This window comes from Salmo salar, chromosome 28 (genome assembly GCF_965601325.2).
Source record: "Salmo salar chromosome 28, fSalSal1, whole genome shotgun sequence".
Classification (NCBI taxonomy): Eukaryota; Metazoa; Chordata; class Actinopteri; order Salmoniformes; family Salmonidae; genus Salmo; species Salmo salar.
Genome location: NC_138318.1, coordinates 23,543,043 through 23,569,484, shown reverse-complemented (window position 1 = coordinate 23,569,484; position 26,442 = coordinate 23,543,043). Strand labels below are relative to the sequence as shown.

At 44.8% G+C, this 26,442-nt stretch overlaps 1 protein-coding gene across 1 annotated transcript in view; it reads left to right on the top strand.

Moving 5' to 3' along the window:
* The first annotated feature begins 1,677 nt into the window (after positions 1-1,677).
* lrpprc (leucine-rich pentatricopeptide repeat containing) overlaps positions 1,678-26,442 on the top strand; it is an 81,029-nt gene continuing 56,264 nt past the window's right edge. Inside the window, exons 1-16 of the mRNA XM_014179970.3 lie at positions 1,678-1,894; positions 2,541-2,749; positions 2,915-3,037; positions 3,285-3,406; positions 3,585-3,643; positions 3,744-3,830; positions 7,755-7,881; positions 10,290-10,434; positions 10,682-10,839; positions 11,390-11,495; positions 11,593-11,700; positions 17,893-18,011; positions 18,271-18,364; positions 19,191-19,260; positions 24,509-24,536; positions 24,898-24,955. Coding sequence (XP_014035445.1) covers positions 1,683-1,894; positions 2,541-2,749; positions 2,915-3,037; positions 3,285-3,406; positions 3,585-3,643; positions 3,744-3,830; positions 7,755-7,881; positions 10,290-10,434; positions 10,682-10,839; positions 11,390-11,495; positions 11,593-11,700; positions 17,893-18,011; positions 18,271-18,364; positions 19,191-19,260; positions 24,509-24,536; positions 24,898-24,955 — 1,825 coding nt within the window. The 5' untranslated portion in view covers positions 1,678-1,682. The remainder of the gene's footprint in view (positions 1,895-2,540; positions 2,750-2,914; positions 3,038-3,284; positions 3,407-3,584; positions 3,644-3,743; positions 3,831-7,754; positions 7,882-10,289; positions 10,435-10,681; positions 10,840-11,389; positions 11,496-11,592; positions 11,701-17,892; positions 18,012-18,270; positions 18,365-19,190; positions 19,261-24,508; positions 24,537-24,897; positions 24,956-26,442) is intronic.

Sequence of the window (26,442 nt, the reverse complement as noted above, 5' to 3'; positions counted from 1 at the left end):
AGAGAGTCGCACACTCCATATAGACTTATGTATAAACTCCCAGTTTTCACTGAGCAAAAATATAAACACAACATGTAAAGTGTTGGTTCCATGTTTCATGAGCTGAAATAAAAGATCCCAGAAATGCTCCATACGCACAATAAGCTATTTTCTCTCCAATTTTGTGCACACATTTGTTTTTATCCCAGTTAGGGAGCATTTCTCCTTTGCCAAGATAATCCATCCACCTGATAAGTGTGGCATACCAAGAAGCTGATTAAACAGCATGATCATTACACAGGTGTACCTTGTGCTGGGGACAAAAAAAGGCCCCTCTAAAATGTGCAATTTTGTCACACAACGCCACAGATGTCTCAAGTTTTGAGGGACCGTGCAATTGACATGCTGACTGCAAGAATGTCCACCAGAGCTGTTGTCAGATAATTTAATGTTAATTTCTCTACAATAAGAGAAATGAACCAATGTCGTTTTAGAGAATTTGGTAGTACGTCTAACCGGCCTCCCAACTGCAGACCACGTTCATGGCATCGTATGGGCGAGCAGTTTGCTGATGTCAACGTTGTGAACAGAGTGCCCCATGGTGGCGGTGGGGTTATGGCATATATGGGAAGACATAAGCTACAGACAACAAACACAATTGCATTTTATCAATGGCAATTTGAATGCAGAGATACCGTGACAAGATCCCGAGGCCCATTTTTGTGCCATACATCCGCCGCCATCACCTCATGTTTCAGCATGATAATGCACAGGCCGATGTTGCAAGGATCTGTACACAATTCCTGGAAGATGAAAATGGCCCAGTTCTGCATTGGCCTGCATACTCATCAGACATGTCACCTATTGAGCACGTTTGTGGCGCCAGGTAACCTAGTGGTTAGAGCGTTGGGCCAGTAACTGAAAGGTTGCTGGATTGAATCCAAGAGCTGACAAGGTAAAACTTTGTCGTTCTGCCCCGGTAGGCTGTCATTGCAGTAAGAATTCGTTCTTAACTGACTTGCCTGGTTAAATAAAAACATTTGGGAATTATCTGGATCGACGTGTGTTCCAGTTCCCGTTAATATCCTTTAACTTCTCACAGCCATTGAAGATGAGTGGGACAACATGCCACAATCAACAACTCTATGCGAAGGAGATGCGTTGTGCTGCATGAGACAAAATGGTGGTCAAATCAGAAACGGACTGGTTTTCTGATCTATATCCCTACTTTTTTTTTTTTTTACTATCTATGACCAACGGATGCATATCTGTATTCCCAGTCATGCGAAATCCATAGGGGCCTAATTTATTAATTTCAATTGACTGATTAACTTATATTAACTGTAACTCAGTAAAATCTTTAAATTGTTGCATGTTGCATTTATATTTTTGTTCAGTATACATTCATGACTAGACTAAGACGCTTCGTGCTTTTCCTCATGTAATGAAACCGAGGTGGATCAATAGAATAACTGTATCGTTGGGGGTGTTGCCGTATAATAAATCCAGACAATGCAATGTAAGATAGAACATAGGCAAGTAATGGTCATAATATGTACATTTACAAATGTCTATCATGTAAAATTATAACACTTCTCAGATTGGTTAAAACTCTGGGAATAATATAACTCGACAATAAGCAAAACCCCTCTACTGATCTCTTGTTCTCGACCGTTAGCCTTTGAACCCATCACGTGGTGCGGATGCCCTTCCATTCCTCGCACTTTAGGTTAAACATGGCTGCACTCTTGAGATCTGCACGACTTCTGAAATGTTCGCCATCGGGCTTTCTTCAAAGAACAGGGACGAACAGAAATGGACCGCAGCTCAGTCGACTGTACAGTGGAGCGATCGGTGGTAAAGGCTCCGGAGTCTGTTCAAGACAAATCGTCCCAGGCCCATACAGTGTACACAGGTAGCGTAATGCTGGCTAGCCGGTCCATGCTGGATTGGCATCCTACGGTTGTCATTGAGCTTCAATGACAGTCATAGTAATGCACCTAAACATTAATATGACCGGTTATCATGAGAGCAAATGTATTGATGTGTGTATATATGTTATATACTGGTATCAGCCTGTATTATTTAGTCAACAATCTAGTATGTAATAAAAATACGGCCTCCTTGCATAAGTCCTAATGACGTTCATGTAACGTTAGCTAATTATAACAAAATCATGTAACGTTAGCTAGCTATCTATGTTGTATGGGACGACTATTAACTAATTGTATTTAAACTAGTAACCCTGATTCTGCACAAATGAATATACAGAGAACTGATGGCTACAATCTGAGGGCTTGACGCCATCTTCTGCTCCATTAAAAGAACGTTAGCTAGCCCGGGAGGGGTTCGATTTGAAGGAGTTGGTGACTACACTTTGGCCCACAGGCCTGTATAGGGTGATGAGTGCCTTTCGGATCAGGCAAGGAAGCAGGGGTGCTCAGGACAAGGTCATTCTTGTGGCACCGTGGCCTTTAATGGGAGATCCAAAACTGTATCTTTGCTGTAAGCCTATTGCCATAAACCATATATAACCCATTGCATGGTCTTCCCTCTGCTAGGTGTGTGTGGCCCTATGCAGGGGTACGTCACTACGCCACGGTCACAGAGCAGCGGGGACTACCCACTGATGAGTCCAGTTTGGGTGTGCGATCGAAGCAGGCCCAGCAGTTTGACTGGGCCCTGGCAAAGCTTGACAGTTCAGTGAGGAGGACGGGACGCATCACCAAGACCCTGCTGCTGCGCATCTTCCACGACATCTGCCGAACAGGTAAATAGTTAAGCACCTTGACCACTTTCCTCCTTCCTTTGAGAACCTCAGACAAGCACCTCACTCCTTTTTTGTTAAAACATTTTTTTGTTCTACGTCTTGACATGCTTCCCCTCCAACTAACACATGGCTTGTACTTCTATATTTTTGTCTCTCTTTCTCAAGGCTACCCTAGTGGGAACCAGGCCCTGCTCCTCCTGCGGAGCTGTGGCTCTCTACTGCCTGAGATGCCCCTGGCGGAACGCACTGAGCTGGCGCACCGAATCTGGGACAAGCTACAGGAGCTGGGTATAAGGCCGCGCGCATAGAACCCAAACCCAGAGGGCATTATTGGGACAGGACACTGGGAGGAAATGATCAGTGGATGTATGAGGGTCAGAGGACAATGAAAACGGAGGGCGGGTGGGTGGGTGGAGGCCCAACTGAAACTAACAGTGCTGTAGGAAGAAATGGGGTATTGAGATGACAAAATGAATTGGCTGACTGGTTTGTGGTCATGTTGGTGATTAGTAAATGTTCCTTTTTTACTGTCAAGGTGCCTCATACGACGCCAGTCATTACAACGCACTGCTCAAGGTATACCTGCAGAACGAGTTCAAGTTCTCCCCCACAGAGTTCCTGGCCAAGATGGAGGCAGCCGGCGTGCAGCCCAACAGAGTGAGTAGATTCACTGCATCCTATCTATTACCTTGATGTTCTTTACTGGAACTTTGTTCTTGCTTTTTTTGTTGTTGCTGTCTTTCTTTGTATATTGTAACTGAGTACTTACGTCATGATAAGATGAAGGTCTTCAATATAGATGAAAGCTTGATATGACAGCTCTCCTCCTGTTTAGGTTACCTTCCAGAGACTGATTGCAGCCTACTGCCATGATGGAGACATTGAGGGTGCCAGGTAAGACAGACCTTTACCAGTTTATTAAGACAGAGACTTGATATCGGAGCAATGTGAAGTGAAGGACTGTTTATTGTTTCCTCATCACACTCCCTTTCAGTACAATCCTGGGTTTCATGAAGAGCAAGGACCTGCCAATCACAGAGGCTGTTTTCAACTCCTTAGTGACAGGTCATGCACGTGCAGGGTGAGTGTCACATTTGAATCCTTGCTTGTGTTGTAGGTTATGTATGTGTAATGCATGTCAATGATAAGTATAAATGTGGCCCTACCGCCTAATTCTTAATGTGTTTTGGTCTTGTTAGGTTGTAGATATCAGAGTTAGAAGTTGACGGGCACTATGAAAGCTCCAACCAAGTTTATTCACCCATTGGGTCAATACAGCTACGTAAGACAAAGACATGGTTCCACCAGTGATAGTATATATATATATGTATATACCCCAATTTGGGTAGAGTCTCCTCTCTAAACATAACTTCCTGCCTAGCAATAAAGATGTAAAGTGATAAGGGCAATAAACTGTTCCTTCTCCCGTAATGTGACCTTACCTCGAACCCCCTTCCTCACGAATCCACATCTCTCCACCCTTATCAGTGCCTGCCATTATGTGATCGTCTTCCTCCTACAGATAACCATTAACTTCCGGTGCAGACCCTAGACCAGGGATTCTCACCTGGGGGGTCGCGTCCCCTCCCCATGGTGGTCTTAAGATGATTTTAAGGGGTCATGGGACTTTCGCAAGAATATAAAAAATGTAATTAATATTTTAAAGGTAACCGCCGCACTGACATTTTTATATTGAAAGGATACGGCCTCGTCGCATATTGTTGCTGACTTTCACAACGTTACCGCGACACACTGGTGTGCGTGCGCTGCACCTCTTATTGTTGCTGACTTTACACGTGCAGCGCGTCAGCAATGTTGAAATGACTAGCTACGTTCGGACTTGGAGGGTTTTCACGCTGCACACACTCCACGACACCCCCCCCCCCCCACGCTAATCCAATGAAATGGCGGATTTCTCGACACACACACAAACACACACTGATCCAATAAACATTATTTTGTTTTAAATGTGACACGTCCAATCAGATAATACAGATCCTTTGACAGCTAGTTTGATTGACAGCTAACTATGCAGATGTGTTCTGCAGGCATTGCACATGTGGATAGTTAGCTGTCATTTAACTCATGTAGGCTAGCTGTCAAGAGTAAAATTTTTGACAAGTTTTTAAAACATTCAGCTCCCTCTTCATCTACTGCTGTTTCCAATGTCAACAACAAGGCAGATAACCCTGTCCCTGTCAAGAAGAGAAAATACGACCACGACTTCATCAATTATGGTTTTAGAAGACAGGCTGTCAGCTAATGAGTGTGTGAAACCCTCCAAAATGAAAAGGCATCTGGACACCAAGCATCCAAGTCACAAAGATAAGACAGACTTTTTTTAAAGAAAATGTCAATATCTGGTGTCCTCACACGATTCGTTGTTGAACATATGCACCGTACAAGAAAAGCCACTTCGCACATCATAGCAATGCGCTGGGCGACAAGGTAAGTGCAAAAAAGCCCACACCACTACAGAGGATCGCATACTCCCTGCTGCGATTGATATGTTCACTGAAATCTCGGAAGAGTCAGCTGCCAACAAACCTAAAACTATACCCCTATCCAATGACACCATGAGGAGGAGAATCCAGGATGTGTCTGAGGACATCAGAGCGCATCAGTGAAAAATGCCATTACACACTGCAGCTTGATGAATCCAAAGATGTGGCTAACCATACAATTCTAATGGTCTATGTTAGACACGTGTGGGATAATAACTTTCAGGAGCAGTTCCTTTTTTAGTGCTTATTTGCCCACCACTGCAGAGGCTGTCTTTAACACAATTGATATGCACCTAGGCTCCGTGGGACTGGTCTGGGATGGGTGCGTCAGTGTGACCACTGATAGGGCAGCTGCCATGACGGGAAAGCACTTAGGAGTAGTAAAGCTGATCCTGGAGGGAGCACAGAGTGCAACGTGGAACCACTGCTTCCTACACAGGGAGCTCCACGACACTATCCAAGATGTGTGTCAACTATATAAAAAAGAAAAGGTATTTCCAGGCCTTCTGTGGGGAGTGGGCACCAGCAGGAGCTTTATCATGCAGAGGTCCGCTGGCTTTCCAGGAGTAAAGTGTTGGGTCACTTTTATGATTTTTTTGCGGAGATTGGTGCGCTTCTTTTGGAAAATAAGTAATCTCTGTCGGAACATTTTGATTGTGAGGAATGGCTCACATAGGTTGCCCACCCGGCAGATATTTTTGATCATTTGAATTTGCTCAATGTGTCAATGCAAGGGAGGGGGCACAATCGATTTGAACAGAGGGACAAAGTGGATGCCTTCAAGCTGAAGCTTACCGTTTGGGCAAATCATATTTCTAACGGGAGTATTGACATGTTTCCCAATGCCCAGAATCTGATCAACAAAGAGCACGGCGACACACTGGGGGAAAAAAACTAACATTTAACAGCATCTTGTCACGCTGCAGGGAACATTTTGTGACTACTTCCCGAAAAGGATCCGCTGGTGGAGCTGTCATTTGGTCGCGGACTGCGCATGCGCATCCCGGAAATGACACTGCCACAGTTCTGGTGCAGCTTAATGGGAGAGAATCCTGCTCTCGCCTGCCATGCAACCAGAATCATGCTACAGTTCAGCACTACCTATCTGTGTGAAAGTGGCTTCTCTGCTATGGCCGTGCTGAAATTCTAAAAGTAGAAATAAACTGGACAGCCAGTATGACCTCCGAGTTTCCCTGTCAACCATCACCCCAGACTTCAATAAACTTATCCAACTGAAAAAACACCCCCAGCTTTCCCACTGATAGGCCACACACACAGTAAATAAACAGGTTAATGAGTTATTGGTCACTAGGTTAATTAACTAATTCTGACATTCATATTACATGTTATTGAACTGGTTAAATTTACACCTTTAAAAAAATATATACTTTAAGGTTGTGAAACTATTCACATGGTAATTGATGAGTAAGTATTCCTAATGATTGTTGTTTTTTCTATTTTAACTGGTATGTGTTACTGTTCATTAACATTATTGGACTGGTGTGTGTTACTGTTCATTAACATTATTGGACTGGTGTGTGTTACTGTTCATTAACATTATTGGACTGGTGTGTGTTACTGTTCATTAACATTATAGGACTGGTGTGTGTTACTGTTCATTAACATTATAGGACTGGTGTGTGTTACTGTTCATTAACATTATAGGACTGGTGTGTGTTACTGTTCATTAACATTATAGGACTGGTGTGTGTTACTGTTCATTAACATTATAGGACTGGTGTGTGTTACTGTTCATTAACATTATAGGACTGGTGTGTGTTACTGTTCATTAACATTATAGGACTGGTGTGTGTTACTGTTCATTAACATTATTGGACTGGTGTGTGTTACTGTTCATTAACATTATTGGACTGGTGTGTGTTACTGTTCATTAACATTATAGGACTGGTGTGTGTTACTGTTCATTAACATTATAGGACTGGTGTGTGTTACTGTTCATTAACATTATTGGACTGGTGTGTGTTACTGTTCATTAACATTATTGGACTGGTGTGTGTTACTGTTCATTAACATTATAGGACTGGTGTGTGTTACTGTTCATTAACATTATTGGACTGGTTTTGATGTTAGGTTCTGAGTCTGATAATGTATTACACCCCACTCCTGAACTGGTCTCCTAATTAAAATGGCTTATTCTCTTGAATTTATGTTTTCTCAGTTAATATGGCTGTGTAATGACTTTCTTTAATACCATAATAGTAGACCAGTGAGACAGTCTATTTTGCAAGTGAAACTTGCCCAAGAATGTAGCTGCAATATATTACAAAATGTAATCATCAACAGTCCATAATATTGGGTCGCGACTCAATTGTCATTGTCAAATTTGGGTCCCCAGGCAAAACCTGTTGAGCACCACTGCCCTAGACTATGGCACCCCTCATGTTTCTAGTATAAGTAGTGATTAACAAAATTGTCAAGTTTACAAATCTGAACCCATCAGTCTTATTGTGTTGACTTGGGTGTCTCTCGTGCCCATACAGTGACATGGAGAGTTCAGAGAGCATCCTGCAAGTCATGAAGGGGGCAGGCATCGAGCCGGGCCCTGACACATATGTGGCACTGCTCAACGCCTATGCAGAGAAAGGAGATATGGACAAGATCAAACAGGTGAGTGGACCATTGGGTTTGTGTGAGTGGATAAGATCTAGTAGGTAAGTGCACTATGACACCTTGTAGTGTGTATGTCAGGGTTTCCATTAGCCAGTAATGGCCGGCTTTTTGTAAAAAAAATATATATATATTCGATAAAGAAAATTGCAGCCTGTCAATTATCGGGGAGAAGAAAAAATCATTTAGCGAAATAATGCTTTTTAGCCTATTCATTGATGGAAATACATTTGACTGGTCATGCTTATCGGTCTATAGGTTAATTTGCATAATTTAGTGGAATTAAATTGACACGTGTGTGTGTGTGGGGACTATTTTCATTATGTACAGTGCATTCGGAAAGTATTCAGACCCCTTGACTCTTTTTGTTGCGTTACAGCCTTATTCTAAAATTGATAGAAATCTTATCAATCCCCATTATGACAAAGCAAAACCTGTTTTTGGTAAAATTTTTTGCAAATGTATTAAAAAATAAATAACAGAAATACCATAATTACATATCTGGGTAAGGGTACCAAAACATTTCTGCAGCATTGAAGGTCCCCAAGAACACAGTGGCCTCCATCATTCTTAAATGCAAGAAGTTGGGAACCATCAATACTCTTCCTAGAGCTGGCCGCCGGCCAAACTGAGCAGTAGGGGGAGAAGGGCCTTGGTCAGGGAGGTGACCAAGAACCCGATGGTCACTCTGACAGCGCTCCAGAGTCCCTCTGTGGAGACTGGAGAACCTTCCAGAAGGACAACCATCTCTGCAGCACACCACCAATCAGGCCTTTATGTTAGAGTGGCCAGACGGAAGCCACTCCTCAGTAAAAAGGCACATGACAGCCCACTCTGAGTTTAACAAAAGGCACCTAAAGTGTCTCAGACCATGAGAAACAAGATTCTCTGGTCTGATGAAACCAAGATGGAACTATTTGGCCTGAATGCCATTCTTCACATCTCGAAGAAACCTGGAACCATCCCTACGGTGAAGCATGGTGGTGGCAGCATCATGCTGTGGGGATGTTTATCAGCGGTAGGGACTGGGAGACTAGTCAGCATCGAGGGAAAGATGAACAGAGCAAAGTACAGAGACCCTTGATGAGAACCTGCTCCAGAGCACTCAGGACCTCAGATTGGGGCGAAGGTTCACCTTCCAACAGGACAATGACCCTAAGCACACAGCAAAGACAACGGAGTGGCTTGGGGACAAGTCTCTGAATGTCCTTGAGTGGCCCAGCCAGAGCCTGGACTTGAACCCGATCGAACATCTCTGGACAGACCTGAAAATAGCTGTGCAGCGACGCTGTGCAGCGACACTGTCCAACCTGACAGCTTGAGAGGATCTGCGGAGAAGAATGTGAGAAACTCCCCAAATACAGGTGTGCCAAGCTTGTAGCGTCATACCCAAGAAGACTTGAGGCTGTTATCACTGCCAAAGGTGCTTCAACAAAGTACTGAGTAAAGGGTCTAAATACTTATGTAAATGTGATATTTCAGTTTTTGCTTTGTCATTATGTGTGTAGATTGATTTGGGGGGAGAAACGATTTCATCCATTTTACAATGAGGCTTTCTGGACAACTAGGAACTCTGGAAAATATTAGGTCAAATCATGACGTCAGTGATCTTTAGGTCTGAAAGTCAGAGCTATACAAAGAGGCACCAAGTTCTCGAGTTGGAATTCTGAGTTGGATGACCGTTCAAAATGATTTTTCCCAGTCGGAGCCCCCCCCCCCCCAGTGTTCTTGAACACACTGAAGTCAGAAGTCTGAGATTTCCGAGCTCCCAGTTGTATTGAACGTGGCATCAAACGGCAATGGAAGGCAGGCTTCATCAGCACGTCACACATCACTTTGCAATGAGCTGGAGGCAGTATGCATTTTTAAACCTATATACTTAATTGTTTGAAACCTGAATAGTTAATATATATTATGAGACGTGTCTTACCAAAACTGGCCCAGAAGCTGTTTGGAGTAGGCTATTTCTTTCTTGACAAGCTGACCAATAGAATAAATACCTTAAACTTTTTTACTATAGTAGATTGACATAGGTTAGTTTGCTGTTCATGACTCATCATGTTGACTGAGAAAAAGTCCATGTGGACAGTCTAACATGTTTAAAGTGCACATCAGAATTCAATAAGAAGGACCGCACATCGTTTCATCCTCGACTTGCACGTTCTGTTAATTACCATATTCTAACTGTCATTCTGAGAACCATGGGTAGATACCCTAATCAGATTACACACCCAATGCATGTGGGTCCGGTAAATTTAAAATGTTGTCGGTCAACAGAAATCCTGGTGTGTGTGTGTGTGTGTGTGTGTGTGTGTGTGTGTGTGTGTGTGTGTGTGTGTGTGTGTGTGTGTGTGTGTGTGTGTGTGTGTGTGTGTGTGAACTGACCCTCCCGTGTGTCCCATCCCCAGACTCTGGAGGCTGTGGAGCACACAGACACCAGTCTGATGGACAGAGACCTGATGCAGGTGGTATTCAGCCTGTCCAAGGCAGGCCATCAGCAATATGTACCAGAGATAGTGGAGCGTATGAGACACGAGAGAGGATATGTACCAGGTATGAATCAGCTCTGGAGGACTAGCACTTTTTACAGTGATTTTTTTTTTCAGGACCTTGCAATGCAAGTGAAGGTTTAACACTTGACTTTATTGTTGAGGGGTCCTGTACTTAGACGGTGCGGGGACTGAAACTACCCCTGAACATTCTGGTTATGCGTTGTTGAGATAACAAAGATTATGATATTGATGAATTGAATGTCAATTGGATGAGTCAACCCATCTGTCTTGTCCTCTCCCCCCTGTAGATGCTATGAACTTGTGTCTGAGCCTGATCACCCAGGGCCAGGAGGACACAGCCTTCACTGTGCTGAAGACCTTCCCCACCCTGCAGCAAGAGACCCAGAGTGGAGACTCCCCCAACCTGGGCAACTTCTTCCTGCGCCACTGTGTCAACATGGACAAGGTAAGGCTTTAGTGTTTCCACTGCAAAAAATACAAAGTTTTAGAAAATCAATTTCGTGATGGTATAACGTTTTTAGTGTAAACTTCAACAATTCCAACCAGATATAAAGTATGTGCAAAAGATAATGGAGCTATATACTTTGAGAACTAACAATTACCTAAATGAAAACTAGACAGTCGGGGAGAATCTTTGTTATAATGCTTGAGTTACTCAGATAGTTACTCAGATAGCATAACAACAAGGCGTAAGCCATGGCCAAATGTGTAGAATTGCAGGAAATTAGCTTTAACAACCAAATTGCCTCTGCGGTCAAGAGGGGGCCTCTAAAACCGCACCATTGGCCACTGCCACCACCACGTCCCCCCCCCCTGTTAACTTTGCCACCGCTGTTGAAAAATATCCTAGGGGAAACAATGGTTCTAGACCAGGATTGCTCAAGCTGGCCTCCTGGAGAGCTACCCTTCTGCACACTATAGTTCCAACCCTTATCTACTACACCGGATTCTACAAATGAGCTGCTCAATAAATGTCCATCTGTCTGTGTTTTTAGCCAGTGGATAAGGTGGCGCGCTACTGCAAGGAGCTGCAGGACTCCAGCTACCACGCTGCTCCCCTGCAGTTCACCCTCTACTGCTGCCTGGAGGCCAAGAAGACTGGTAAGCTACATCCTTCTGAGAAATGCACAGGAACGAGTAGGAGGCTGCACAGCCGAGGGAGTTCTTCATCTCTCTAATATTCCCTCCTTTTCTCCAGCTACTGCAGTGGAGGTGATGAAGATGATGAAGGAACAGGGGCAAACCATCAGACCCCACTACTTCTGGCCCCTCCTCACACAACATGCCAAGGACCAGAACACAACAGGTATGGAAATGTGATTAAAACCTACAAACACGAAACCGTTTGATATAAAATACTGATAAATAGGGATTGAATGGGTCATTTCAGCTCCAGTGTTCTCTCGATAGAACCCTCCATCTTCATTTGTTTAGCCCATTCATGCTTTGTGGTTGGAGATTCAGATGTGAACTAGTACCACCCTCTGGACTGGCCATTGTAGTAGATTGACGTTCCAAGTTGACCACCCATGTTAGCTTCACTTGCCAGGGTGTCCCTGGGTCACTCTCACCTCTACACGGGGCCAACACAGAGAGTGACAGGGTTCAGAATGAGTGAGGGAGCTGTCCGTCACGGCTTTGTGGACGGCGACGCCTCCATGCCACTCCCTGGTGGGCGCCGGGGTCTGATCCCTAACCCACCACAGGGCATGATGGGACCTGTCTGATGTCACTGTCTGAGAGGTCACTCACATGACGTACACCCACAGTCTTCTCTCTCGCTCCAATAGCATAAATATATTTTATGAGAGAGGCACTCCTGGAACTAGATGCTCTGATGCTTGAAATAGTTGTTCTAAATGTGTGCATTTTAGAAGGGATTGAAGATAGTTGAGGTATTGGTTTTAAGTCACTGTGGTTGAAAGGCATATGTGTATGTGAGAGCCTAATGTGATGCCCTGAGCGTCAATGCTGCTGTGTGTGTGTGTCTACTGTAGAGATATAGGCTTTATGTAGTACTCTGTGGATAGAGAGACTCTCGGAGCCCACAACATACTCAGGCCTTGGCCAGGTTATGACTTCTCCAGACCACTCCTTCGGAAGGGGCTTTTAGAAGAGCAGGGCCTGTCAAATATTTATGGGCCAGAGTGGTCCAACCTGGAACGATTTCACTGGTTTGGGGGCAAGTGGGGGGAAAGAGGTCGGATCTGAGCCTGAGATGGAGAGAGGGCACTCCAGGCAGAACGGAACAGATGATGACCCCCCCCCCTCTCGGAATAGATCTTAGTAAAGGTCAAGGAAGGTCCCAGGATAACTACTGTATGTTCTTATTCTCCTCCAAGACTAAAAAAGGCCCAGGACTGGAAGTTGTTTTGGTTGTCTGACTGTCAAACTGCACTTTCCTTTCTTCCCCTTTTGTTGCTCTGCTGCGCTCCATCTTTCGCTCTACCTCACTCCTTTTCCACGTCCCTCAGTGAATTAGCATAATGGCAGGTTTATCTAAGCGATGCTCTTCTCTCTCATATGAGGAGGAGGCTGATGTGACCCCTGCCCTGATGGGGAAAGGATGGGGTCCCCCTTTTTGGTGGGGATTGGGGGACGGTAGCCTGAGGGGTTTAATCCCCCACCCCCTAGCTTCTCCTGGGGGCTGTGGGCGTAGAGGTCACAGGTCATTCTGCTCCAGTGGCTGTGGAAGCCTCTAGTTTCCTATAGTCCAGTTTCAGCCCTGAAGAAACTACAGGGCCTCATGGGAGAAGGGGGTTTAGGAGCAGTTCATCCTTCCAACAGTGATTGGGAGTGTTTTCATATATTGATATAGAAAACGATTAATTGTGTTGCTACTTTATTTCAGAAAGATAAATGGCTAGACTGAAATGGTCCAAGGCGATTTCAAATTCGTGTCATAATGACCATATTTGGACATTGTCTGAATGTATCTGCCTTTGAGAAGCGATACATTCTTTTTGTTCTTGGAGTCTTAGTTATAGGTGAGAATGGCTGCTTCAGAAGGTTCAGAGTAGCGTGCTAGCAGACTCCACCCTGGTTTGAACATATGGTACATCCATTTAGTTGTCAGACCGCTTAGTGGAAACAAAGAAACTTCTCTTTCTTTTATACTCTGGTTGTCTCTGTGTTGTTAGCGTTAACCCTCATGAATGATGCAGCCGCTCTATGGCTGCAGGAGGGGCGTGTTTGTGTCCATCCGTGTGTGTGTGTGTAAAAGCGTTCAGGGTCAGCGTGGTGGAGGTGATGTGACTGATGCGGAGTGACTTGATTTCATGTAAATGCGAGCGCTCTGAGGGAATTCACTTTGGATTACCCGCACCACTGTGCACCGGCATGAAATATTAAGCGCCATGTCACTTTCTGTCCACAGGTGTCACTGGCGGGCAGGAGCGGGGCAAAAAAACTTAGCATTTTGATGAGGTGTGGATTTGGGCAGGCGAGTTTGAGGAAGCATATGCTCTGCTTTTGTTCCCACCAGCCGTGAGCCACGGCCGGCTTGTCACTCCCGAGCAGGGAGCGCGCGCTTATCACTTGTGACAACGGCGAGAGAGAGCGAGAAAGTGGTGCGGCGAGCCGCCTCTTCGCCTCTGCTTTACGAAGAGGCTTTTATGTTTTGTGTGGTGCCGATTAAAGCCCCCCGTCTGCCACCAGGCATCCAGTCTATTCCCCCCCCCCAACCAACTCTCCTCGACCTCTTCAACAAATGCCCCCTCCCTCTAACCCAGCTCTCACCACTTCCTCTCCTGCCATCCCTCAGTCCACCCTGTGAGTGTTAGTGTGGTAATTAATGGAACAAGAAGTGATTCCATCTGACATCGTCACAGCCACCTGTACTCCTAGAGACAAAAACCGAGCGCGACGGACGGAGGGAGGGAGGGAGGGGGAGAGGGGGAGAGCGAGGCAGAGAATGTACAGGTACTCATTTCAAGGACAGAGGAGGAGTGTAAGAAATAGCAACCAGTTCACTTAATTCTGGTCCTCTCCTTGCTATTCTCCTCTTTCATTTCCCTTTCTCTTTGTCAATCTCTTGACTCAGAGGGCTTCTGACCTAGTCTCCTCTGCCTCAGTGGACATGTAGTTATAGTCTGGCATGCGCATGTACCAGGACGTTTAAGGTGAGGATTAGGCCTTTAGTCCCAAGGAGTCAGTCTTGTCAGTCACTATGACCTTCCTCTGCTGTGCTCCAGCCAGTCTCATGCCTCACCTGTGCAATATTAGAGGGTTAGATATTCCCACAGTGTGAATCCTGCTCCAATTGTAAGATGAAGTGCACTTGGAAAAAGCTAAAAAGAAATGTTAGCTAACCTGTCTTAAAACCTTTTACCCTAATATCAAAAGGATCATTAATTCTACTTTATGCAGTGAGTTTATGAACTGTGTATATGAAGCCTGTTTGTAACCCCGGCGTTTGGCTGTTAGATCACCAAGTAACCACTGAACCAGCGCCTACCCTGCTGCTTTTAAAAGTAACCACTGAACCAGCGCCTACCCTGCTGCTTTTAAATGTAACCACTGAACCAGCGCCTACCCTGCTGCTTTTAAAAGTAACCACCCTACCAGCGCCTACCCTGCTGCTTTTAAAAGTAACCACTGAACCAGCGCCTACCCTGCTGCTTTTAAAAGTAACCAAGTAACCACTGAACCAGCGCCTACCCTGCTGCTTTTAAAAGTAACCAAGTAACCACTGAACCAGCGCCTACCCTGCTGCTTTTAAATGTAACCACCGAACCAGCGTCTACCCTGCTACTTTTAAATGTAACCAAGTAACCACTGAACCAGCGCCTACCCTGCTGCTTTTAAATGTAACCACTGAACCAGCGCCTACCCTGCTGCTTTTAAATGTAACCACTGAACCAGCGCCTACCCTGCTGCTTTTAAATGTAACCACTGAACCAGCGCCTACCCTGCTGCTTTTAAAAGTAACCACTGAACCAGCGCCTACCCTGCTGCTTTTAAATGTAACCACCGAACCAGCGTCTACCCTGCTGCTTTTAAATGTAACAAAGTAACCACTGAACCAGCTCCTACCCTGCTACTTTTAAAAGTAACAAAGTAACCACTGAACCAGCGCCTACCCTGCTGCTTTTAAAAGTAACCAAGTAACCACTGAACCAGCGCCTACCCTGCTGCTTTTAAATGTAACCACCGAACCAGCGTCTACCCTGCTGCTTTTAAATGTAACCACCGAACCAGCGTCTACCCTGCTGCTTTTAAATGTAACCACTGAACAGAGCCTACCCTGCTGCTTTTAAATGTAACCACTGAACCAGCGCCTACCCTGCTGCTTTTAAAAGCCACTCACTCCCTCGCACACTTGCATTAGTGAAAAAGTGCTGATTCTAGAATCTCATGTGAGAACCAGGTCATATACAGTATATACTGAATATATAAATGCAACAATTTCAACAATTTGACTGAGTTACAGTTCATATAAGGAAATCAGTCAATTTAAATCATTTTAATAGGGCCCTAATCTATGGATTTTACATGACTGGCCCGCCTACTGGGGAGCCAGGCCCAGCCAATCAGAATGAGTTTTTCCCCACCAAAGGGCTTTATTACAGACAGAAATACTTCTCAGTTTCATCAGCTGTCTGGGTGGCTGGTCTCAGACAATCCTGCAGGTGAAGAAGCCGGATGTGGAGGTCCTGGGCTGGCGTGGTTATACGTGAGGCCGGTTGGACGTACTGCCAAATTCTTGAAAATGACGGAGGGGGCTTATGGTAGAGAAATTAACATTCAGTTCTCTGGCAACAGCTCTGGTGGACATTCCTGCAGTCAGCATGCTAATTGCCACACCTGTCAGGTGGATGGATTATTTTAGCGAAGGAGAAATGCTCACTAACAGGGATGTAAACAAATGTATTCATAACATTTGAGAGCGATAAGCTTTTTGTGTGTATGGAACATTTCTGGGCTCAGCTCATAAAACATGGGACCAACACTTACCAGCTCCATTGACATGTTTTCTATCAGTCTGGCTCGCCCAGAAATGGATCATAGATTATTCAACAGGAAAACAGGTGCTCTTCTCCTTTCATAAAAAAATGAAGAAAAGATGAGAGGAGAGGACACTCACAGGCTCCATTGAGAAGAAAGCATCAGATTGACAAATTTTTTTCTTTTTCTTGAAAGCAGTGAGGGCATTGAGCTGTGAGGGAGAGAGGGGTGAATGAAGGATACATATGATGGAGTGGCCTGAGTGAGCCAGGTGCCTACCTGGTTAATGCTACCCCTCTCTCCTGCTTCACCTCCACCCCCGGCTGGTTTTACCCTCCACCCCCAGGTTTTAATGGTGGATAAAAGCAGGTCCTTATCTTTTATTCAGGTGTGTTTTGGGGCAGTGGAGGGTATTACCAGGTGAACAGAGACCCTCCCAAGAGGACTGAGATACAGAGAGCTGTGTGGGCCTGAGTGGAGTGTAAACACACACACACACACACACACACACACACACACACACACACACACACACACACACACACGCGCGCAGGGAGGGAGCCAGGATGTGTCTGTGCGCCCACATACAGCACTGAAACACTTAGCCTGCCCTCTTGCTGAAGTCTGCATGGAAACATACATGAAACATAGCTAGGTATTTCTCACCCTGAGAAACGCGCGCAGACAATCACTGGTTCATTCCACTCTTGGCCTCATATGTCCGTCCAGGCCTAGGCAGCACAGTGCCTGTTCCATATGCATGTGGCCGCTCCCGGGGTGGGTGTACCTGGGGCGGAGACTTGCGAGGAGGGCAGGGTGATGGGAATGGGTTTGGAGCCCGGCCCCTCAACCCCTGGATGCTGCAGGGTTGGGGTCCATTTCTATTTAAATTCCCGTCAACTCCGAAAGTAAACCCAATTCCAAATGTTCCTCACTCAAAAGCATTAAAGGAAATTGGTATTGGAATTTCAGTGTGCTTCCTGAATTGACTGGAATTGGAAATGGGATTGATCCCATCCCTGATGTCCACTGTTGTGCTGTCTTGTACTGTGCTGTAGCAGAGCTGGGTATGCTAGTCTGTGCTGTAGCAGAGCTGGGTATGCTAGTCTGTGCTGTAGCAGAGCTGGGTATGCTAGTCTGTGCTGTAGCAGAGCTGGGTATGCTAGTCTGTGCTGTAGCAGAGCTGGGTATGCTAGTCTGTGCTGTAGCAGAGCTGGGTATGCTAGGTCTGTGCTGTAGCAGAGCTGGGTATGCTAGTCTGTGCTGTAGCAGAGCTGGGTATGCTAGGTCTGTGCTGTAGCAGAGCTGGGTATGCTAGTCTGTGCTGTAGCAGAGCTGGGTATGCTAGTCTGTGCTGTAGCAGAGCTGGGTATGCTAGGTCTGTGCTGTAGCAGAGCTGGGTATGCTAGTCTGTGCTGTAGCAGAGCTGGGTATGCTAGGTCTGTGCTGTAGCAGAGCTGGGTATGCTAGGTCTGTGCTGTAGCAGAGCTGGGTATGCTAGTCTGTGCTGTAGCAGAGCTGGGTATGCTAGTCTGTGTTGATGTTCCTCCAGGGATCATGGAGGTGTTGAAGGGCATGCAGGAAGTGGATGTACCAGCTGATGTAGAGACATTGTCCTTCTACGTCCTGCCTGCTTTCCCGAACATAGACGCTGCCCGGGACGCATTCAAGGTATGATGTGTAGGGTGGGTGGGTGTGTAGGGTGGGTGGGTGTGTAGGGTGGGTGGCCTCCACATGAAGTGGCACCAGCGCCTGAAGCGCTACCCCCACCCATGCACAAGAGGAGCATTCCTCATCGTCTTCAATGGACAGCCAAGATGAGATGTGTACGTGCGTTGCTCATTTCTGATAGTCTTGGTGTGTATGTGTGTGTACGTTTGCATTTTATATATTTTTATGTGTTCATGTGAATGGTGTGTATTTGTTGTAGGAAATGGGCTGCTCCTTGGAGTCTGAGGGTTTCTTGTCCTCTGAGATGCGCTCTGAGGCTAGTAGTGGGAACCTGGCAGGACTGTTGGTTACAAGTGAGTATCTACCTGTATTTCAACTCTGTCTTAATGGCTTCCTCTGTCCATTCAACATGTCAAAACACACCTCTATTACAGGTCGTTATGCCCGTAATCATGTCTAATGCACTTCCCTTGTTTTCATCACTATCTTTACTCTATTAGTTGTTATCCTCAATCATGTACATCAACATACATCTATTACAGGTCGTTATGCCCGTAATCATGTCTAATGCACCTTCTTTGTTCATTTATGTACACAAACATACATTCATGATGGCCCCATTCCTAGTCATTCATAGTTCACAGAGGGGTCCAAGGGGCACTCTCTACCTAGCACAACTCTCTGGGCCCAGGGTTGGGTTATGTAGGATGCACTGGGGAGTTGACTCTCGTCATCAGCATCTGGCCTCTGTTTTGCCTGGAGCCTAATTGCCCCATCAGAGAGCGGTCTCTCGCCTGCTCTTCTTTCGCTCTCTCTCCGCTCCGCGTACACTCCTAGCTCATCAGGGCTTTTAAGTGATTAGTGTGTGTGAATATGTTTGGAGGAGCGGGAGATCGAGGGAGCAACGCGCCTAAACTGGTGGAGGTGAAGAGTGATGGGAGGGGATGAGGTGGAGGGGTGTTTAATAATGGATGCTCGTTCGCTCTACCCGTTTGCTCTCGTTCACTTAATCTGTCACACACCCCTTTTTTTTGTCCATCTGGTTGCTTGGATTTTTCTCTTTAGTCTTATTGGTCTTTCACACCACATTGACATGTCATTCTATCTATAAAGGCTTTGGGAAACCAAACATCCTTAGTGTACTCCTCAGAATGTGTCTGTTTCTCACTCCCTCTCCAGTGTCTGCTCCCTCCTTCCCTGCCCTGGACCTGAGTACCTTCAGAGGAAGTCTCATCCAGGGCTTCAGAAGGTGAGTTCTCTTACGTGGTAACTGTTTTTAGAGTAAGAGTGCTCTGTTTGTCTTTACAAGTGTAAAGTGTGTGTGCAAATTTGTTGGTCTGCCTCCCCCCCCCCCCTGTCAGTGAGTGAGTGAGTTAGACTGCAGCGTTGTTCTCCCTTGTTCACCCAGTTCCGGGCCCTGGCTGCCTCATGCATATGGACACAGTCAGTCAGTGGTCCTGACCTGGAGCCCTGGCCCAGGAGCACCCTGGGATATATGTTAATGAGGGTACTCTGAGCCCTGCCCCTAAGGCTCTGCCCTGACCCTACCCAGCCTGAGGTCTGTAGGCAGGCTACAGGCAGGAGGGCAATGATGTACATTTTTACGCTTTACACCCACTCCTCCCGCCCTCATCTGTCTTGACCCCCCCCAGGGAGCCCAGAGGTCCTGGCATACTTACTGGTGTTTGTGTGCTGCTGTACTGTCCTCCCCTCACACCAATATACACACACTCGTTAGTTATGACTATGAAATGATAGTTAAAGGGGCTGATATTGCAGATGACAGGAACATCATCACCTCATGAGGAAGATTGACAAGTTTCTAGATGAATGTCATGTGAATGATTGACTACATCTGGACTCGTTTCTCACTGGTCTCTGGACGATGTTCCTGGTAGAATGGCTGCCTGCTATAGATTCAGCTGTGAGCCTCGCGGTGTTGTCGTTGCCAGGCGGCCTGTTACGCCCATAATTGGGGTTGACGCCAAAGAAGAGGGGGGTGTCACTGGGGAGGGTGTGCTGTGTCAGAGCCATGTCACCACGCTCCACAACCTGCTTCTGTCAGAGCATGGTCAAGGGATAATTTAATCATTAAAGACCCCTGCTCTCCCTCCACCCTCCTCTCGTCTCTGTGCCTCTTAAACCAGCTGACAACGCTACAAACGCTCGGCTGTGTCATCATCATTTAGGAATCGTTTTGTGTGAGTGCGTGTGTCTGACATGGTTTTCGGGTGACTATTCATCTAAATATTGTGTAGGGTGCCTCTTTTCTTCCCTTTAGTCAAGTTCCTCTCTTTTCCTCAGATGATTTGTCAAGGCAAAGTGGCAGTGCTCTTCTCTGTCGTGTGTGTGTGTGTGTGTGTGTGTGTGTGTGTGTGTGTGTGTGTGTGTGTGTGTGTGTGTGTGTGTGTGTGTGTGTGTGTATATATCTCTATCCCTGTTGCATTGTTTTCAGTGATCATGTATCTCTGTTAGAGCATTCAGAATTGATAGTTTGCTTCTTCAGAAGCCCAGGCTCTTGTCATCCCTGTCCGTTTACTGGTCGTTTGCCATGTGACATTAACAGAGTTGTCATGCTCCATTGGGACTCATAGATCAGTAATCTGTCATATTGTTCTTATAGAAGCTTGATCCTTCAAAGTAGCCACCCTTTGCCTTGATGACAGCTTTGCACACTCTTGGCATTCTCTCAACCAGCTTCATGAGTCTTGAAGGAGTTCCCACATATGCTGAGCATTTGTTGGATGCTTTTCCTTCACTCTGCAGTCCAACTCATCCCAAACCATCTCAATTGGGTTGAGGTTGGGTGATTTGTGGAGGCCAGGTCATCTGATGCAGCACAGCCTGGCGGTATGTTGGGTCATTGAAAAACAAATGATAGTCCCACCAAGCTCAAACCAGATGGGACGGCATATCACTGCAGAATGCTGTGGTAGCCATGATGGTTAAGGGTGCCTTGAATTCTAAATAAATCACTGACAGTGACACCAGCAAAGCACCATCACACCACCTCCATGCTTCACGGTGGGAACCACACATGCAGAGATCATCCGTTCAGAACAAAGCAACACATGACAACACAGCATGTTAGCAGCACAACATGGTAGCAGCACAAAACATGGTACAAACATTATTGGGCACAGACAACAGCACAAAGGGTATGAAGGTAGAGACAACAATACATTATGCAAAGCAGCCACACCTGTCAGTAAGAGTGTCCATGATTGAGTCTTTGAATGAAGAGATTGATATTAAACTGTCCAGTTTGAGTGTTTGTTGCAGCTCGATCCAGTCGCTAGCTGCAGCGAACTGAAAAGAAGAGCGACCCAGGGATGTGTGTGCTTTGGGGACCTTTAACAGAATGTGACTGGCAGAACGGTGTTGTATGTGGAGGATGAGGGCTGCAGTAGATATCTCAGATAGGGGGGAGTGAGGCCTAATAGGGTTTTATAAATAAGCATCAACCAGTGGGTCTTGCGACGGGTATACAGAGATGTCCTGTTTACAGAGGAGTATAGAGTGCAGTGATGTGTTCTGTAAGGAGCATTGGTGGAAAATCGGATGGCCGAATGGTAAAGAACATCTAGCCGCTAGAGAGCACCCTTACCTGCCGATCTATAAATGTTGTCTCCGTAATCTAGCATGGGTAGGATGGTCATCTGAATCAGGGTTAGTTTGGCAGCTGGGGTGAAAGTGGAACGATTACGATAGTGGAAACCAAGTCTAGGTTTAACTTTAGACTGCAGCTTTGATATGTGCTGAGAGAAGGACAGCCATATTCCCAAGTACTTGTATGAGGTGACTACCTCCAGCTCTAAACCCTCAGAGGTAGTAATCACACCTGTGGGGAGAGGGGCATTCTTCTTACCTAACCACATGACCTTTGTTTTGGAGGTGTTCAGAACAAGTTTAAGGGTAGAGAAAGCTTTTTGGACACTAGGAAAGCTTTGTTGTAGAGCATTTAACACAACATCCGGGGAGGGGCCAGCTGAGTATAAGACTATGTTATCTGCATATAAATGGATGAGATACAGTGCCTTGCAAAAGTATTCATCCCCATTGGCGTTTTTCCTATTTTGTTGCATTGCAACCTGTAATTTAAATAGATTTTTATGTGGGTTTCATGCAATGGACATACACAAAATAGTCAAAGTGAAATGAAAAAAAACAACTTGTTTCAAGAAAATTAAAAAATGCCTGAGCTATCTTGATGTGAATTGAGAAGAGCGTGGGTCCTAGGATTGAGCCTTGGGCTACTCCCTTGGTGACAGGCAGTGGCTGAGACAGCAGATTTTCTGACTTTATACACTACGCTCTTTGAGAGAGGTAGGTAGCAAACCAGGCCAGAGACACCAATACTCCTTAGCCAGCCCACAAGAATGGAATGGGCTACCGTATCAAAAGCTTTGGCCAAGTCAATAAAAATAGCAGCACAATATTGCTTAGAATCAAGGGCAATGATGAAATCATTGAGGACCGTTAAGGTTGCAGTGACACATCCATAACCTGAGCGGATATCAGATTGCATACCAGAGAGAATCCTATAGACATCAAGAAAGCCAGTCTGTTGATTATTTTCAAGTTTTTCCAACACTTTTTTGATAAACAGGGCAAAATAGAAATAGGCATATAACAGTTAGGATCAGCTTGATCTCCCCCTTTAAATAAAGGACGAGCTGTCTCTGCCTTCCAAGCAATGGGAACCTCCCCAGAAAGGAGAGACAGGCTTGGCGGTGTATCACATCCGGCCGTGATTGAGAGTGGAGTCCCATAGGGCGGCACACAATTGGCCCAGCGTCGTCCGGGGTAGGCCGTCATTGTAAATACGATTTTTTTCTTAACTGACTTACCTAGTTAAATAAAGGTAAAAAATAAATTTTAAATAAAATGTAAAAAAAAAAAATAATAATATTAAAAACTTAAAGAAGAAAGGGTCTAAACCATCTGACCCAGATGGTTTTTTGGTGTCAAGTTTAAGGAGCTCCGTTAGCACCTCAGACTCAGTGACTGTCTGCAGGGGGAAATTTTGTAGCGGGGCAGGGGAAAAAGAGGGAGAAGCATCGGGGATAGTCACATTAGAAGGGGTGGGAGATGAGGACATGTTGGACAGGCAGGGAGGCATGGCTGAGTCAAATATGAATCCTGACTTAATGAAGTGGTGATTAAAGAGCTCAGCCATGTGCTTCTTGTCAATAACAACCACATCATCAACATTAAGGGCATGGGCAGCTGTGAGGAGGAGGGTTTATTCTCTAGGTCTTTAACCGTTCTCCAGAACTTCTTGGGGTTAGACCCACAGAGAGAGAACTGCTCCTTAAAGTAACTAACTTTGGCCTTCCGGATAGCCTGAGTGCACTTATTGCTCATTTGCCTGAACGAGAGCCAGTCAGCCTGAGTATGAGTGTGCCGAGCCTTTCGCCAAATGCAATTCTAGAGGTGGAGTAACTCCGCAAGATCACGGCTGAACCTGTTTTTAATTCTCATTTTCTTGGTGGGTGTGTGTTTGTTAACAATATCATTGAAAATATCAAAAATGACGGTCCAAGCGTCTTCGACAGAGGGGATCAAGCTGATTCTATACCAATTTACAGAGGCCAGGTCATGAACGAAGGCTTGCTCATTCAAGTTTTTTAGCAAGCGTCTATGACAAATCAGGACAGGTCTTTTCACTGAGCAGCCATTACGAACACAGGCTGTAAAACAGTGATCACTAAGGTCATTACAGAAAACACCAGACTGATACCTATCAGGATTTGTGTGAGGATAACATCGAGGAGAGTAGCCTTTTCTGGGTGTTTTGAAGATGACTACCTTCATGTCTTAAAGTAATGATGGACTATCGTTCCTCTTTGCTTATTTGAGCTGTTCTTGCCATAATATCGACTTGGTCTTTTACCAAATAGGACTATCCTTCTGTATACCAACCCTACCTTGTCACAACACAACTGATTGGCTCAAATGCATTAAGAAGGAAAGAAATTCCACAAATGTACTTTTAACAAGGCACACCTCTTAATTGAAATGCATTCCAGGTGACTACCTCATGAAGCTGGTTGAGAGAATGCCAAGAGTGTGCAAAGCTGTCAAGGCAAAGGGTGGCTACTTTGAAGAATCTCAAATATAAAAAATATTTTGATTAGGTTAACATGTTTTTAGATACTACATGATTCCATATGTGTTATTTCATAGTTATGTCTTCACTGTTATTCTACAACGTAGAAAATAGTAAAAATAAAGAAAAACCCATGAATGAGTAGGTGTCTAAACTTTTGACTAGTACTGTATGTGGCTGCGTTTACACAGGCAACCTAATTCTGATTTTTTTTAAAATCCACTAATTGGTCTTTGACCAATCACATCAGATATATGTTTTGAGAATTAGGTCAATTCTGAATTGGGCTGCCTCTGTGAATGCAGCCTAAGTATCCTGATTCTGTGTGCCGATTTCTGTCGGTGTCCTTGTATTCTGATGTCTTGTCCTCTGCTGCCCCCTACAGGTCTGACGATCTGGAAAGCATGGCCAAGGTAAGACAATGCACTGCTGCTTGGTTTCAGCTCTGTTCATAATCGGCTGGGAGAACCTGGCAGGGGTTTATTGAAGCGGGTGGAAGGTTCAGAATGTTGCAGGGAGAAATGTATGACATATATAAAATCTTGATTGTAATTTGGATGACCAACAGACTACCAGTTTTTTATAGATATTTATTTCTGCAATGATTTTTTTTCTAACCGTTCCCCTGTTGATTCCATTGATGCATTTTAAAAGGCAACAATATGACTGCTATATAATTCTGGGGCATGAGTTTTCACCATGTGATGCTGTGCGATTTGTATGTAGGTGTGTCTTTGAATGAGATGCATCTCTTAAGGTTATGCTTGTTTTCAGATCACTGAGCTGCTGTACAAAGATGAGCGTTTCTCTCAGGGAGCTACAGGATCTGCTGGTAAGATCGTTTGTGAATGGATGAAAATCTGGCCATAAGAACACTATCTATTTTTTTAGTTTTACATTGGAGTCATTTAGCATACTCTTATCCGGTAGTGAGCGCATATATTTGCATACTTTATTTGTGCTGGTGCCCCATAACTCTGGCGTTGCAAGTTCCATTATCTACCAACTGAGCGACATGGGACAGTCAAGTGTTTGTGTGCATGTCTGTCTGTCTGTCTGTCTGTCTGTCTGTCTGTCTGTTTCCTTCAGAAAGTATTCACACTCCTTGACTTTTTCCAAAAAATGTTGTTAGAAATTGGGATTTAATTGTTTTTCAACGATCTACACAATTCTGTCAGTGGAAGAAAATGTTTTACATTTTTTAAAGATTCATGAAAAATTAAAACACTATCTTAATTAGATATTCAACCCACTGAGTCAATACATGTTAGAATCATCTTTTGGCAGTGATTTACAGCTGTGAATCTTTTTTGGGTCAATCTCAGAGCTTTGCACACGTGAATTGTACAATATTTGCCCATTTTTATTTAAGCTCTGTCAAGTTGGTTGTTGCTAGACATTTTCAGGTCTTGACAGATTTTCATCCCAATTTAAGTCAAAACTGTAACTAGGCCACTCAGGAACATTCAATGTCCTCTTGGTTAGCAACTCCAGTGTAGATTTGGCCTTGTGTTTTTGTTTATTGTCCTGCTGAAAGGTGAATTTGTCTCTCAGTGTCTGGTGGAAAGCAGACTGAACCAGGTTTTCCTCTAGGATTTTCGCTGTGCGTATCTCGATTTACGTTTTTTTTAACTAGTCCTTGCCGATGACGAGAATATCCATTACATGATGCAGCCACCACCATGATTGAACATATGAAGTGTAGTACTCAGTGATGTGTTGGATTTGTCCCAAACATCATGCTTTGTATTTAGGACAAAAAGTACATTTCTTTGCAATTTATTTTTGTTTGCAGTATTACTTTAGTGCCTTAATGCAAACAGGATGCATGTTTTTGAATATTTTTTTATTCTGTACATACTTCCTTTTCACTGTCATTTTAGGTTAGTATTGTGGACTAACTTCAATGTTGTTCCATCCTTCGTATCCTCTCTCAGCCATTAAAATCTCTATTGGCCTCATGGTGGAAAGTGGTGGTTTCCTTCCTCTCAGGCATCCTTCCTAACTCAGTTGCTGGTTACTTTGTAGTGACTGGGTGTATTGATGCACCATCCAAAGTGTAATTAATAACTTCACCATGTTCAAAGGGATATTCAATGTCTGCTTTTTTATTTTGACCCATCTACCAATCGGTGCGCTTCTTTGCGAGACATTGGAAAACCTCCCTGGTCGTTGTGGTTGAATCTGTGCTTGAAATTCACTACTCGACTTAGGAACCTTACATATAATTGAATGTGTGGGGTAGAGATGGAGTACTCATAAAAAAATGTCAACCACTATTATTGCAAACAGTGAGTACATGCAACTTATTATGGGAAT